Below are 15,464 nucleotides of genomic sequence, written 5' to 3'. Positions count from 1 at the left end.
AGTTAAGGTCCTAGGAGATATTCCCAACCCCAGAAGATCCTTTTTCCTTTTTCCTTTTTCCTTTTCATCAAGTTCCATGCCCTTACGTTCGAGATTGACAAGCTTTCCCAATTTCCTCATAGGTCTGTCCGGAAGTCTTAAGCTACCTATTCAAACTGATAAGTCTCCTGGATAGCAAACATATCGAATGCAATGTCCTCTGTGCCCCTAACCGAGGCCGCCCTTCAATCTCTCCGAAATGAATTGAAAGGCAACATCTTCCGGAATGTCGATGGCTTCTATGCCAAGTACTTCGAGGGGAAGTCCTGGTCCGGAGCCGTCCAGAACAAATTGGAAGAAACAAAGTCAGCCGATATTGTTAGCAAATTGTCTGCTGGTGTCCCTGGCATTGCTCACTTCGACCCGCTGGTAGAATGGCTTGCCGAATTCCAGACCTTGTTCTTCACGGTCGACCAAGCCAACTTCCGCTTCCACAGCCAGCCGCTCAGTAACGCGAGTAGCACATCTCAGGCCGTCATCTACCTCGAGACATCCAGTCTCCAGTCAGTTGCAGGCAGCACCCGAGTGTTTGGTGAATTCCATCAAGGCAGCGGCTCCGTCTTGGCTGACGACGACGACGACATTCTGCGCTTCTGCGAGCGGGCACAGCAGGTGTTCAAGGCTCAGTCGGCTCGATGCTTTGTACACGGGTTCCTGGTCCGCGGTACTACGCTGGAGCTCTGGGCTTTTGATCGGTCGGGGGCCTACAGCGGCAAGAGGCTTGACCTGACGCAGAGGCCCGACCTGCTGGTGCGGACTCTGGCCGGCTACGCATTGATGAGTGATGAGGAAGTTGGGTTTAACACTTTTGTAAAGAACGCACCTGGATCGGACAGCTATGTCGCATTTGACCACCGCGATAAGCTCCACCTTCGACCAGAGTTGATTGCAACGGCAGACTATACAGTCGGGCCAGGAACAACCTGCTATGTGGCCTCGACATCGACAGTCGGGGAACCAGACACCGTCATCAAGTTTTCCTGGCGCGAGGATGAAGAGCCCACTGAGGTCCGCCTACTGAAGCGGGCGCACGAGCGCAACGCCTGTGGCGTCATCCAGGTCCTAGGCTATCAGGACCTGGTGAACATCGCCGACCTTCGCCAGGGGCTGCACTTTCCTCAGACGTTTGCGAACCGGACATTCTCGTGCGTCGCAACCACCCCTCTAGGCCGTCCGATCCGGCAGTTCACATCGATTCCCGAGCTTTTGGAGGTTTTGCGCGACCTTGTCAAAGCCCTTCAATCCCTCTGCGTGAATGCGAGGATCCTCCATCGCGACGTCGCCATTAAGAATTTGATCATCACCCCGCAGCACAGCGCAAACAGCCCCAGGGGTGTCTTGCTCGATTTCGACTTCGCGCTAGATCTCGACAACGTCCGTCCTATTGAGCCAATGGTTGGATCAGATGGCTTCATGGCCATTGGCATTCTCTCCGGACAACGTCATACGTATCGGCACGACTTGGAGTCCCTGTTCTATGTATTCCTATGGATCGCTATTGCGAACGACCGCGCGCACGACGAGGCAAATGACATACTGGAAGGCCTACCAAAGACATCACGGCTCTGGAAATGGTGCACCATGGACTTCGGTGCTGTCGGACGGGATAAGGCCGCCGACATGAGCCCTGAGGGCTTTGAAGAAATTCTGGACGAGTTTTCCTCTGACTTCGCTCCTCTCCGAGGGCTGGCCAAAGAACTGCACGCGCTGCTCTTTCCTATGTGCGATGGTAAGATTTTCACCGGTACTGAGACAGACCAGGTGGCTGTTCAGAGGCTCTATGATGGGTTCGCAGATGCTTTCAACCGGAGTGCCCTGGCATTCCAGGGCTAGGAAGTATTAACTACTTCTAAGAGTGCCCTAGTTGAAGTTAACTACTAGACTGCTTTTCTTAAACGTTTCACGCTCTAATGGTCCAACTCCACAGTGTAGAATATCGCACACAACGACAACTGGTATCCTTGCTTCACGGGGCTTTTGAGCTCCGGGGGGCTCTCCCAAATGACATGGAAACCTGGAGAGCAGAACGTCGCCGAGACCTACGCCGGCGATCTCAAGCACCTGAGAGACCTCTTGGACATGCACGACATGCCGGCGAGTGTCTGTATCAAATTGATCCACATCCACATCCATCTGAACAAAGGCGAGATCTTGGTTGTGCACGAGTTGGACGCACCGCCCCACGGAAAGACTCCTTTTCTGGAGCCCATGGCACCTGACGTGGCAGGAAAGGTCTACGGCTGCAACTACATTGTGGATGACTCGGGCGATCTCCAGGGGTTCGAGTACACAACGATCGAGGGAGGGCCGGACCTGGCGGCGTATCCGTCCTTCGTCGCTGAGTTCCGCGCGGCCGTTGTGCAGCGCGGCGTGCAGCACAATTTCGCCCTCGCAGTCAACTTGGGCGCAGCCCAGCGCGGCTCGTGGATGGAGCTTGACTTTCCCGAAAAGCGCGCGACATTTCTACTGCCAAGTCATGTGCCGCTGCCGCAAAGTGACCGTCTGGTGTTAAGGACGACGATAACGAAGTTTCCGAGCCCCAAGAATGAGAAGAATGGCACCAAGGACCTGCCAACACACGGCCACATTGAGCACACTTGGGGTTCATCGAAGAGAATCGGTGTTGATGACGAGGAGCCTGTCGATGGCGTCACGACTAAGAATGGTCTGCACTTGATGGGTGTCCCTCTAGAGCCCGGTACTGCTTTTTACATGGCGGTCTCGGCTATCTCGGCGGCTGTATAGGGATGAGATGGAGGAGGTACTACTCAAGCATGTAGAGTAGAAACGGGGCCTATTTCCAGAACTAGACCGTTTAGCATCATGCAAAACGCGCCCCATTTCTGTATCAGCGGTCAGCGCCATAGGGCGCATTGAACGGCCCAATAGCATAGTTAGCCGTTGGGTTTCATGACACTATACGTGTAGAAGGACATGAAAGTACTCTCCTTAACCACTTTTGCTGAAGTGACCTTATAAAGTGAATATCTTAGGATAATCATGCTAGAAACTGCCTCTAATACAATATCTACATACAACTAGACATAATCCTCATTTCGCGTAGCTCTATTTGTACAGCAGTGAGTCTACTACTATGTATTAGAATTAAATAAGGTTAAAGTTTATCAATGGAAAAAGTGGGGCTATTCTCTTTTCCATGTTCTGCCTATTTACACCGCATGGAAATGCGGTGTAAATATAAAACCCCCTTCGCAGGACAATCACAGCTGACTCATCCACACCAACAGCATACGTGTATCAAGCAAATTTTCATTGATATTTTGCCATGATCGAGCCTCATGAAAGATTCTTTTCAGAGGGCCAAGGCTATTTTGGCCGAAGGGAAAACCCTGCAACCGAAACCCACTGCAACGTCTGGGATTGGGATCAGCTGCGATGGGTCAAAGTCAAAGGGACTGCCAAGCTTTTTCCACCTGGAGAAGATGTTGAAACCTCAGTTCTCGCACAATTCGCCGATTACCTCTCGCCAGAGGTTCGTTCTATCACAGTTAACGATGACGGGCTTCTCACTGGAGTCTCAACAGACCCGGAAGAAGATGATACACTCTTTATTGGATATATCCCCTTATCACTTTGCCAATCTCTCGCAGATTGCCCAACCATATATTTCTCCCAACTTCAAGAGCTCGATCGGCTCGGACCAGGTGTCGATCTCTCATCGTATGATGGTCATAGGGTCGCATTCAAATTCAACCCTTTAGGCATGCCCCGAAGACTACAAATGTCTTGGAAGGAGATGAACCTGCTCAGCAAGCTACCACCGCATCCTAATATAATACCGTTTGACCGCATTGTTCTCGAGGACGTGGAGTCTCGAGTGATCGGATTCACAACAAAGTACATCCCGGGTGGGACACTAGCAGAGGCCGAACCGAAAAGGCCTTTCCGATTTGAATGGCTACGGCAGCTTACCCAGCTAGTGGATTTCCTGAACCTAGATATGGGGATCATACATCAAGACATTGCACCGCGGAATTTGCTTGTCGACCCCGAAACAGACAAGATTATTCTCTTCGACTTTGATTGGGCTGCCAATGGGCAGGACGGCCTAATGGATGGTCGAGACGACGTGTCCGGCGTTGTCTTCACCTTGTACGAGATCATCACTAACGATACGCATTTTACGAGCATTCCTCACTGGGAACGAAACAAAGACATGGTGCAGACTACCGAATGGACTTGTCATCGTGAACTAGACTCTGATATGTCAAAGTTTCGCGAGTTTCTGAATGAATGGGTAGCATCAAGAGCCGACAGAGCGACTGAACATCCCAACCCACCTAAGCGGCTTACATGGCCGGATCTTCCCACCCCTCCAGACTACAATGTGCCCTTTGAGCTGGGTATGACAGAGGAAGGAGAACCTCTCTGGCGAACTGGTGTGCGTACGAGACGCATTGCTCTGAAGAAGGGGCAATACAGCTTTCGATGGGAAAGGCCACCACAAAGCAGGTTGTTGAAGAAAGCCGACAATAGCATGTAGTGGCTGAGGACTGAAATATTGCCTTATTGGCTCGGCTCTGGAACAGCCATTGGTCTGATAGCAGAAATACAAAGTAGAACACATTACCATGTCCAGGAGCTTGCTGTTCGATAGACGGCTTTTCTAAATAACACGAACTCAAGTAGGTTATAAACACTGCTTCCCATTACGTCTTGATGGAGTTGAAAACTCCGTGGGTGCGCCATATGGTTGCTCTCTACACTGCCAGTATTTTGATTCTGGTTCGTTCCGTCACTCGCGTGGTGGAATACCATGCTCGTAGAACTTATCCCTATGTCTACCTGGTTGCTGACCATGCTGAGCGTTTAAACCTTTGATATAATCGAGCGCAGCAAGGACCTCATCAGTGACAGCCACCTAGGGGTCATCGACATCGAATAAAGGTGCATAATTGCTGTGTCGCTCATGCCGGCGAAGATGAGCAAGGTGCAATGCGAAAAAAGTCAATATTCCGTGCATCAAGAACGGAGTATTTAGTGCTTCGGAAAGCACTGATATTTTCCATACTTTCCATGTCTCCTTATTTCTTGCGAACAACTTGTGCGTATGCATTATCAGAGAAGGCCGAGAAAAATATTAAGGCAAAAACTCCTCGACGATATCTTAATATTATAGCAACACCCTGCTTCCGACTCATTGTTGAACGTAAAAATGCATGCAATATAGATCAATATTGAGACGTGCTTGAGAGAAGCAATTCAAGGTTCGATGGCGCCATATATGTAGCAAAGATCTACTACATTCACGTACATCTTCGCGGGCATGTGGAAGGTGGCGATCGTCCTTAGCACGCAGCAAAAGATACCGGACCTTACATTAATACCGATTAACCTTGGGCTTGTAACCTCGCGGACTTGAGCATGTACTTTTCCTTCTTGTTGTAGGGCCATTATCAATGTCCGTGCATAACTATCTAGTTTTCGTCTGGGAGTGGGGAATCACTCTTCGCGCATAGAAACTCGGATATTAAAGATCTCAGTGCCGAGGAATTCACTCTTCTAATGTTTCTTGGATTTCCCGCAAAGCTTCTATGAAACGAAAGCCGACGAAGCGAACCGCAAAGGCGGCACGTTGCGAACCAGTTGATGCGGTGAAAAAGACATCGATCCTTTCTCATCTCCGGACATACTTAATCTTGCCCAACCATTCTATAGCCCACAACCATTCATGTAAGCAAGTCCAGCTCCGCACTACCAGAAAGAAAGCTGTTCGAGGTGTCCAAAGAAAGTGACAGGTTCGCCTTCCCAAACACCCTGTCCTTGAGCATATGCTTCGCTGATATTATATCCATCGGTGCCGGAAAGTGGGCGGACCTCACTTTCCCGTATCAGCTGGTGGATATCGAATCTCGCCTGGCGACTAGGTATATCCAGCTCGACTTGGTTGAAATAGTTCCGTCCACTATATTCACTTTTCCAAACATCGAATGCTGTCGTGTTTTTGCCCACTTCCACAACCTCGTGAACACCATTGGGATGCCAGACGGTTGCCCAGGCGGGGACACCGAAGGGCTGCTCCGTAGTAGGACTTACTACCCATCCGTGAATCATTAACCCATTCGAGAGGTAGAGCCAATATCCATAATGGCCACCAGAAATCCCAAACTCTCCCCACTGGCGCTCAAAGTACCCTCGGGATTGATCGTGATCAACTGCAATTTCTTCGCCGTCGATAGTTATCGTGCCATTTAGACGTAGGGTAGGGTTTCCCTGTAGTGACGGGACTGTCAGCGAGGATCGTATCTCCGTGTATCTTGAGATGTTAACATACCCAGTACCAGGAGTAACCAGGTATGATTCTGCGGAAATCATTGTCATCGCTTGATAAAGTAATACCGCCGCCTCCGCCAATGTACAGATTTTTGCCGGTTGGGGTAATGTGTACATTAAGCTGCACCCCAGCATAGTTTGTGGAGACATTCAAGTCTGTATAATTATCGGACACACGAGGGCTGGTCAAGTTCTGAATTTCGGAACGGAAGTCAAGAAATTCATTGCTTCCCGTGCCGGGTGCAAAGACAGTAGCCCCCGTCGATGAGAGATCTTGGAGGTCTTCTACCCTGAAGATACCAGTGGTGCGGCCACGGAAGAAATTCGGTGCTAACGTTACATGATACTTGCGGCCGTCCATTGTCGTGAACCAAAAGAGGAAGAAGTAACTTTCACTGTCAGTATAGTAAATTTACGATTGTGCAGGAGAAGACATACCTATTCAAGTTGTTGGGATTTTCCTCATCAAGCCAGACCATAGTTTTACGGACATCATATCGACCAGCGTGAGTCTTTTATTGAGGTCAGAGTGGTGGGCTTTGGCAGATCTGGGTACAACTCACTCCATCATTGTCGATCGTGCTAGCAGGAAATTTTGGTGGCGCGAATGAAGGTACCCTCAGCCCGCTGACAACACTCAAAAAGGACACAAGGGTGATGATGAGGTATCGCATTGTATTGCTTTTTTCTTGTCAAGACTCAGTTTGTTGAGACACAGATTTATTTCGGCAGGGGCCACAGAGACTGAACACGTTATTTGTATAATCTCAAGGAAAGGACCGAGCAGATTCGTTCTCACGTGCGACAATCAGCCACCTGGATTTAAGCAACGGTGTTGCTCATCATTCGTGGATACTTGTCGCATTCGTATCCCTTTACCACTACTGGTTTAGTAGGTACCCCTGTAAATAGGGAAGCAAGCAATCCGAGGTTACGAATACGATAGACCCCAAGCGAGTTACAGTGATTCAATGGCCAAATGAACACTATTTGAATGCCCACTTGTCGAATCAATCGCTCATCCGATCATCTCAATCTGCCTAAGTAATGAAACCGTAACAACTTGCGGCTTGCATAGTAAAGGACGTCAAATCAGTCTAAGTCTACGAGTAACTATATACACTACGTCTCGCCGCTCGCTTCAATTTATCTTTTATCTCTCATCAGTGTACTGCTAAGAGAGAGCGGCTAATCCCATCCTACAAAATCTATATATCGTGGATAGTCCTGATTCAATAACTAGGTTAAGCTTGTATAACGTTCGAGGTCTACCATTAGCTTGGACATGGCAACATTTTACATGTGCAGACCTTTTCCTTATGTCGCATCTCCATCTGTTTAACAGATAATTGATTGAAACTCGTCCACGCAACAAGCAGGGTGGGTCCCGATGGTGGTCTGGTGGTCGTACTCGCTTTGATGCCCAAATGAAGCTAGGAAGTTTCCTTCATCCGGACTAACATAAATCTCACTTTCCATGAATGGATATAGCACTAGAAAGAGACCTCTATTTTTTGAATAGCCGAGAATCACGTCCGAACCGACTGCAATCCGGCTTCCCTTTTCTTTTCTATATACCGACTAACGTGATGGTGGCCAAACCAGTAAATGCAAAACAAGAGAATAGAAAAGCAAATATGAGTAGAAGCCTTTGGATCTCCCGATTTATGATTGCCTTGATCCTGGCATTTACCTCCTGCTTATCATTGCCACAAGGAAATGGGCCCACTGGCACGTCGTGACCTAGGAACTTACAAAGTGGTTCCCACCCGTCTTTAATCTCATAGTCAAGCAATTCCATTTTCCTCTCGCGAGCCATCTCCCGCACCCGCCGATAGTGCTCCCGATAGGTTTGCTTTCCATTCCGCTCGAAGTCGCCATCAAAAAAGTCAGACAGGGCATACATCATGGTTGGTCTGGTCCACCGGTTTGGACTGCGCGTTATCGTGGCAAATAGGGAAATTAAAGAAGCCTTTCGCGTGAACGCATTTGCAACGAGTGTCTTTGAGACTGAACTGCATACATATGGATTAGGCTTGGGTTAAAAGTGAGAGTTATCGCTGCCTATGACTTACTAGAACCATTCATCGGTGTCACGGTTTGTCAAGATGACTTTCGCGTTCGGGTATGCTGTCATTAATTCATCTGCGAAGCATGCCGCTGGAACGTCACACACTGCCTTCAAAGCCCATGGTATCAGAGATTCATTCAGCAATATTCTTTTTGGCGGATGGATGCTAATACTTGGTAGTGCCCGAGCAGCTGATCCCAGTCCTCCCGGACGAACGGTGCTCCCACGCCGTCAAACTTAGCCCGCATTGCCCGTAGCCATGTCTTACAATCCCGCGGGCTCTCCACGGCTGCCGTATAGCCATGGTATGTTCCGTCGTAACCCAATTGTATCAAGGCTTTTCGAAGTGCTTTATGAACGTAAGGTTAGTCCTATGACGGAGATGGATGGCCGGAATGGCTGAAGACGGTAAAACTCACATTCCGTTCCAGTTCGACTTAGCCCTAGTACGAGAACCCGCATTGGAACGGTACGGCAGGATTTCTCCTGGTCGACACGGGGCGAAGGTAAGATTCCCGCTATCGCCCGTCCGGACTGCATGGATTCCTGTTGAAGCTGGGTGAGCATATTTCAGCCAGCACTAACACAAAATGTCCGAGGTTTTAGGCTTCGCCCCGTTAGTATTTATAAAGGAGCTCAGACACAAGCAAACTAAGACACAATGGGATAGTGAGAAAAAATTCTAATATTGCCAATCAAGACCCGAGTACGAACCATTCGATGTGCGAGTACGAGAATGGGGTTGGTTAAAGCCAAGCAAATGCATGGTTGCCTATATATATTATGCGAGTCCGATACTACAATTGTAAGATTAAGCTGTACTGAGAAACCAACATGATGGATATCGGTATGCCAAATCCCCTGGCCTAGCCAAAGGGTATATAAGCGAGCTATAGGTGTCCCAATACTTTGTATAGACAAACCGTCACGACGGTTTCAATCTTTTGATGCAATATCTTTGTGTATTCCGAATGTGCATAGTGAATCCAATGGCAGTACTCCAGCCCAGATAGATATACAGCTTTTCGTCGGTGCAGAAATCTACAATTCTTTGCTTACCAAGTATACAACATAGGAGTTCACTATATATAGCTATAAGCTAGCTTATCACCTTTGGATAGTCCAGAGCAGTATGGTTTCCGGTGCCTCCAAATCTCGAACTCGTCTATCTTCCAAGAACACTGTAATTTTGGCCATGGCAATGCAACTGAAGGCAAATAGCATAGAGATCGTCGACGACCAGGGAGGACGGTCCAATCGTTTGTATCCCCACATAAACCCAGCCAAGGTGGCTTGAAATGCGGTGTTCAGTGCCTTGCACCAGACCACAAAATCAAGTTTCCATGGACTCGTCGACAAATGCAGGGGAGCCGCAGCTACCGGACCAGAGCAGTAATCTTCTGTAATTTCCCTTGTGACTCCGGCGTCTTCAAGGTCGAGTTTAGCCTCAAAATCCCCATATACCCTGAACCAGTCCTTATTGTATCCTGCAAGTTTGCGTAGGCAGCCTCGATTGCGACACAGACGATACCTTAACAAGTGATACAGATCTCGATATCGTAATGGTGCAAGCGCAAATGCAGGAACGCACAGCAGGGCCACAAGGATCTGGCTGTCAATCTCGATCCATTCAAGGCGAGGAGAATGAGGATCTTCGCAGGTGGGATGGCACATTGCTGGTACAAAGTTGCAGATCAAGAGAAAGTCCATACCACCCCAAGCAATCACGTTGAGGACGTATACGGTGATAAGGCAACCGAACGGTGTATATACAAAGTCTTGTACCTTCCGACGCAATTCCAAGAGTCTATTATTCTCAGTTTGCTTCCCATCTTCCCAAGTGTGGTTCTGATGCCTGATTGTCGAAAGTAGAGAGTCCTGGCTACCCATGGAAAGCCTTTTCTGGAGTCATGACTAGTCAGCACTTGAGCCAGGTAATCTCACATTATACGTACAGTTTGGACTTTGGGGGATTCACGGGCGCTGGCCGAGGGAAATTACAACTCCCGTGGGCAGAGATCGCGTTCTCAGAGCTGTTCGTGGCAAGCCGCGTCACCGACAGCTGGGTATAGGAGTTTGAGAACCGATATAGTACAAACCAACGAGCCAAGTGTGGGTTTCTTTGCGCTCGACAAAATGAAGGATGACGGTGAAACGTTCGTAGTGTGGTGAGCTATTCTTGCTACTGTTTTTACATGTACAGCGATTTTCGGAAATGGTTTCTCCTTGGACACTCACACTTTGTTTCTTGGCCCGTATCTGAGACATCCCTAGGCCGTATCCGATTAGCACGTAAACTGGATATCGCATTCGTATCTCTCTACCACTACTGGTTTAGTAGGTATCCCGATTTCTTGACCAACCAGAGGCCCAGAATCTGAGATTCAGAGGTCGGCATAGACTCTTGACTTATTGCCTGTATTATTTGCTGCGGAGCCAAGCAAAACAATACACTGTATAGAGCGGCGTCCAAAGCGGTCTCAAATTAGACATAATTCAGTCATTAAACTTACGAAACAAGGCATCTCACCACGTAAGAATATCTGACATCAGGATGAGTCGTTCACCAGGTAGACCTCTTCCCTCATCTCCCAAACTAGGTTACTTTCAACTAGGTACGTCGCTATACCCGACACACGAATATAACCTGGTCTCAACATGCGACCTGCGGACGAGCTGAATCAACCAAAATTTGTCTTAACCCTGCCTCGAGAGAAGACACAAGACGAGATCGAGATCGAACGGAGTGGAGATATCGATGCTCTTCAACGGTATCGGTGGAATGTGGTCCATCAAAATAAGTATCACTACGCTAATCGAGCGGTTGAGCTACTCCGGGTAGAACAAGAGCTTCGAAGTACTGTCCAGGAAGAGCAAATCCTCGCCGAGAAGCCCGAGACCACGCGTATCTGGTCAATCTACAATGATACACAGGCTAAGCTTCAGGCGTTGGATAAGAGATATTGGTTGCTGGAACGACAGTGGTGGAAAGTCCGGAACTCATTCGTAGAGGGACCGCTAATACGAGCCTTTGACCTATGGCGATCACATCCTCTATGGTATATGCACCGAGCTTTAGTTGAGGATTGCGAGAGAAGAGGAGGGTGCTGTAGCCGTAGCTGTGGATGTTGCGTTAATCGTGAGATTGGCAAGACACGACAGCTTGGAGCCGGACATTGTATGGTGGCATGTGGATGTTGTCACCGAGCTCGGGGGTTCGAGCTTACCGAAAAAGAAAAGATGGGATTCCTTACGGATTTCCATATCGTGGACGACAATAGTGTTTACCGCCAAAGGATCAATCGAGTTTCAATATGGGGGTTATCTCTGGATAGTCATGTCAGCCCTTTTGATATGATTATAATGCCCCGAGGATGCAAGAAGGTTCTTTCAAAAGAGCAGATGACAAAAGGCAAGGTTGAACAAGTCGAGGAAGCATCTGCTCTTATTGACGATGAGGAGAAGAAAGAAGCTGCGTCAGGCTACTAGGTGAATGCTGGCTTTCCAGGGTTGTGTAATGTAACTCTTGTTTTCGTCTTTCAAACCCCTTATCGAACCTAGCAGTTGTTCCTGAAGTTTAACCACTCCCTAGGTACACTATTCCTTCCTGTTTAGGAACACTCGCTCCTGCCATTGTAGTTCACTTCTCACGTGCACTTTGCTACCTTCTTACCTGTCGTAGCGTAGACTTTTTGATTCTGTAAACATCCAAATCAACATCAAATTCCAACATTTGCCATCGTGAGTTTATCCAGCAGTCTCTCCAGCACTCCCACCTCACATTCCCTCTAGCACCCTCACCTCGCTCTCTCACCAGCACTCCCACCTCGCATTCCCTCCGGCACTCTCACCTCACTCTCACCTCACTCTCACCAGCACCCTCACCTCACTCTCACCAGCAGTCCTTTTAATGTATGTTTCTGCTAACGTGGCATGGTTTATATAAGATGTCTCATGTACACGCTGCGCCGGTTGGCGGGTCTCCCCCGCCCACCGAGGACATTCCCCATCCGGGGTCTGTTGAGAGCCTGGTGGCTGCCCTGGGCGCGTCCGGAGTCCGCTCGCTTCTCTGGGACGTTTTCTTTTTCTTTTGCGCCGTGGTGGCCATATTGCGCCTGGACCACTTCTTCAAGCGCGTGATCGACCGGTATGCCTCATATTTACGCTAGACCCTGTGAAGCCAGATGCTTATACAAATTACAGTGGCTTCCCTCCACCAACTCCACCACCGGAGCTCCCGGTGCGGCGTCGGCCGCCAATGACTGCCGAGGACCACGACCGGATACTTGCTGAGTACAGGGTCAACCGTCCTCCTGCTACCCCACAAGGAGATGAGTAGAAGGTAAGTTCACTGTGTGTTCTGCGTGTACTAAAATCTAGATCTACTATTTACCGAAGGTATACATACCTATATATTATTCGACAAGTTTCCTTATGTTTGTGCCATTTTTCTTTTGTTGATGCAATGGATTTGTCTGAAAGTGCTAACAAATCTTGCTACAGATTGGAACAAGATTATTTTTTTTTTATATATAAATATCATGCGGGCTCTCTTATAATTACAGAGAGCAGGGTTTGATACGAATACAACAACCCATTTTTACTCCAAGCTGGGTCTAAACTCCTTCGTAGCGCGTAATGAGTATGGAATACCGCAATATTGTATACATGTATTCGTACATGTAGTTGTATGTTTCCCCGTTTTGATTTGATTCGTCGAACCATACTAACCTAACTAATTCAGCCCCATCACCTAAACCCGGGTTCTACACGTGACCTACCAAGCGCCGCTTGGATCTCTTCCACGATGTCCACGGTTGTCTTGTACCATGCACCACCTGGGCAGGCGCCTCACCAACCTCAGGCATATCTCTTTTATTGGTCGGCAAATATCTTACTATCGCTGCCATGCCGGACATGGAGGTTCAAGTTGCTGCCCAGACTCGCGCGGCATTGAAGGCGGACCTCACCTTGCGGTGTGTGCTCCGAGGTAAATACCGCCATAAGTCCCGACGCTCTGCGGATGTCATTCCCTGGGCGCAATCACGCGTTGAGAGACTGAGCAATGCCGTACTCCGAGAAGTAGGACAACAAACGGCTGGCTTTAGTATACAGTTAAACGTGATTCAAATGCTTCGTCTTCGAAACGTTGTGTACATTTTTTACGATCTCTTCCTTGATGAGTGCGACAAACAAGTTCGCACCGAGATTACGGAGAGCTTTCACACGAAGCGGCCAATCCATGCGATTACTCGAAAGGGGAAGGTTTATATTATGCGAAGGGATGAACGGGCGGACAAAGATGTGGCTCAACAGTACGCGCAAATGAGTAGCATCGACAAAGGACCACGGCCCTTCTTTTCTGATTTGGCGGATCCGCCTTTTTATAATGAGCATGGTCGGCGTATCGAGCGGGGGGAGGAGGGGTATGTGCCGCTAGCGGAGATGCTTCGAGAGGACGACAGACGCCTCCAGGAAGAAGCTGATGAGAAGAGACGTCAAGATGAGCCGGATGGTAACATGGAGCAAGATTAAAAATAACTGGAGTTCCAGCATCCCATTTGAAGCTTAAAGGGAACGCAGAAAGCTAGCGACTGATTGTAAAGTTCATGGGTCAACACTTCGATGTTGAACACTCAGCTTTTGGCGGACCCTCCGGGTTAGACGTGGTGGGAAATAAACCTAATGGCCAAATCATAGAGCGAATCGTAACTATTCGTCTTCAGACATCAATCATCATTTGAAACATATCCTACAATTGACTAGTACTCTTTTGCTTGCTACCTCTTGCTCTTAGTAAGTGACAAGACACCGTTTCCATTAATTGCCCTAACCACATAGTGTGGTTGGTTGATATCGAAACTCTGACTATATACGTGTGTCATATCACACCCTAGTCTCGTACAAATGGGTTTCTTAGCCTGCAAAGTACTGATTGACTTATATCTAACGAATAGGAATATGGACGAGGGTCTCACAGTTTACTGCCGAGCTGCATCACCGTGCATATATTCAACTCAAACATAAAATTATGGAGAACCAAAAACAAAAGGACAAAAAGAAATACAATCGATATGCAAAGGTTCTAAGTTAAAAATGCAAAAACGACGGCTGCATGATTCGAACATGCGCCCGCGAACGGAATTGATTTCTAGTCAATCGCCTTAGACCACTCGGCCAAACCGCCGGAGGATTGATTTTGAGGTGCCACTCTGTCATTTTCTGCAAATCCCTACCTAGTTGTGCATTAAATTCGGGCTGTTTCTATTTGCATTCTTCTAATTGGCGAGCTTCCTGCTTAGTCTCGCGAAATTATATTTTCGAGGGCCCCGTCACGAGGATCTAAAACTCCGTAGGGCGATTGTCTACAAGAAATTGGGGCCCCATCGCGATTGCATGAAAGCCTACTCCGCACTATAGTTACAAGATGCACATCTTCCAGACGTTAGTTACTTTATAAAAGCCCTTTGGTGGCCTGAATTGTGCAAAAGCATTCCTAGGCATTATTATTGCGCCTTCTTTGGAGCTGTGTGAGGTGTGTCGATGAAGGACTAATTGTTGTTCTTTTTATCGCAATCCTTTCAACCACATTTTCACAATTGTGACCTATACAGGACAAGATACTTTATTTCATATGATAAGGTGAAGGAAGAACCTACCTTGAACGAGGTTGAAAATATAGAGGAGCCCATTGACACATACGCGGTCATCATGGCGGCACACAAGCCGAATCAGTGAGGTCCAACCTATATCAAGCTATATATCCTATGGGCCGTTGTGTTCCTGTGCTCAACTATGCACAGTGCATTCTCGGCACTAAGGTAATTATGATTTCTAACGCTGCGTAGGATTTGACAGTTCGTTGGTGGGATCTATCAACCGCCCCCCCCCCGGAACTACATTGAGTACTTCGGCTTCCTAACAATGGGAACACAAGTACTGGTCCCGTTCTAGCCATTATAGACAAAGAGAATGACAAACTAGAAGAGCCTCGGTCTGCACACAAAGACATCCCATGTCAACAATACATCTGATTCGGCGTGCAGTCTCAGCTGGTGGA

General features: G+C 48.2%; 9 protein-coding genes across 9 annotated transcripts; 6 read left to right on the top strand and 3 right to left on the bottom strand.

Moving 5' to 3' along the window:
- Positions 1-192: 192 nt before the first annotated feature.
- N7525_011207 (Protein kinase-like domain protein) lies at positions 193-1,872 on the top strand (the record flags this gene model as incomplete). Its single annotated transcript, XM_061215389.1, has 1 exon — positions 193-1,872. One exon carries the CDS (start codon positions 193-195, stop codon positions 1,870-1,872), a length of 1,680 nt encoding a protein of 559 aa, XP_061067901.1.
- Positions 1,873-2,040: 168 nt separating this feature from the next.
- N7525_011206 (uncharacterized protein) lies at positions 2,041-2,784 on the top strand (the record flags this gene model as incomplete). The annotated part of the gene is made up of 1 exon (XM_061215388.1): positions 2,041-2,784. One exon carries the CDS (start codon positions 2,041-2,043, stop codon positions 2,782-2,784), a length of 744 nt encoding a protein of 247 aa, XP_061067900.1.
- A 541-nt stretch (positions 2,785-3,325) lies between these two features.
- On the top strand, positions 3,326-4,543 carry N7525_011205 (uncharacterized protein; the record flags this gene model as incomplete). Its single annotated transcript, XM_002560833.1, has 1 exon — positions 3,326-4,543. The coding sequence occupies one exon, from the start codon at positions 3,326-3,328 to the stop codon at positions 4,541-4,543; it is 1,218 nt and encodes a 405-aa protein (XP_002560879.1).
- Positions 4,544-5,754: 1,211 nt separating this feature from the next.
- Positions 5,755-6,812, bottom strand: N7525_011204 (uncharacterized protein; the record flags this gene model as incomplete). Its single annotated transcript, XM_061215387.1, has 3 exons — positions 5,755-6,273; positions 6,335-6,728; positions 6,772-6,812. The coding sequence occupies 3 exons, from the start codon at positions 6,810-6,812 to the stop codon at positions 5,755-5,757; spliced, it is 954 nt and encodes a 317-aa protein (XP_061067899.1).
- Positions 6,813-7,903: 1,091 nt separating this feature from the next.
- N7525_011203 (sulfotransferase family protein) lies at positions 7,904-8,971 on the bottom strand (the record flags this gene model as incomplete). Its single annotated transcript, XM_061215386.1, has 4 exons — positions 7,904-8,348; positions 8,409-8,512; positions 8,578-8,753; positions 8,824-8,971. The coding sequence occupies 4 exons, from the start codon at positions 8,969-8,971 to the stop codon at positions 7,904-7,906; spliced, it is 873 nt and encodes a 290-aa protein (XP_061067898.1).
- Positions 8,972-9,511: 540 nt separating this feature from the next.
- N7525_011202 (uncharacterized protein) lies at positions 9,512-10,078 on the bottom strand (the record flags this gene model as incomplete). The annotated part of the gene is made up of 1 exon (XM_002560830.2): positions 9,512-10,078. The coding sequence occupies one exon, from the start codon at positions 10,076-10,078 to the stop codon at positions 9,512-9,514; it is 567 nt and encodes a 188-aa protein (XP_002560876.2).
- A 984-nt stretch (positions 10,079-11,062) lies between these two features.
- On the top strand, positions 11,063-11,893 carry N7525_011201 (uncharacterized protein; the record flags this gene model as incomplete). The annotated part of the gene is made up of 1 exon (XM_002560829.1): positions 11,063-11,893. The coding sequence occupies one exon, from the start codon at positions 11,063-11,065 to the stop codon at positions 11,891-11,893; it is 831 nt and encodes a 276-aa protein (XP_002560875.1).
- Positions 11,894-12,351: 458 nt separating this feature from the next.
- On the top strand, positions 12,352-12,743 carry N7525_011200 (uncharacterized protein; the record flags this gene model as incomplete). The annotated part of the gene is made up of 2 exons (XM_002560828.1): positions 12,352-12,551; positions 12,608-12,743. The coding sequence occupies 2 exons, from the start codon at positions 12,352-12,354 to the stop codon at positions 12,741-12,743; spliced, it is 336 nt and encodes a 111-aa protein (XP_002560874.1).
- A 569-nt stretch (positions 12,744-13,312) lies between these two features.
- Positions 13,313-13,939, top strand: N7525_011199 (uncharacterized protein; the record flags this gene model as incomplete). Its single annotated transcript, XM_061215385.1, has 1 exon — positions 13,313-13,939. The coding sequence occupies one exon, from the start codon at positions 13,313-13,315 to the stop codon at positions 13,937-13,939; it is 627 nt and encodes a 208-aa protein (XP_061067897.1).
- Between the last annotated feature and the right edge of the window lie 1,525 nt (positions 13,940-15,464).

This window comes from Penicillium rubens, assembly GCF_028828025.1.
Source record: "Penicillium rubens strain IBT 27055 chromosome Unknown utg000004l_segment0_segment0, whole genome shotgun sequence".
Classification (NCBI taxonomy): Eukaryota; Fungi; Ascomycota; class Eurotiomycetes; order Eurotiales; family Aspergillaceae; genus Penicillium; species Penicillium rubens.
This window is presented reverse-complemented; position numbering and strand designations above follow the sequence as displayed.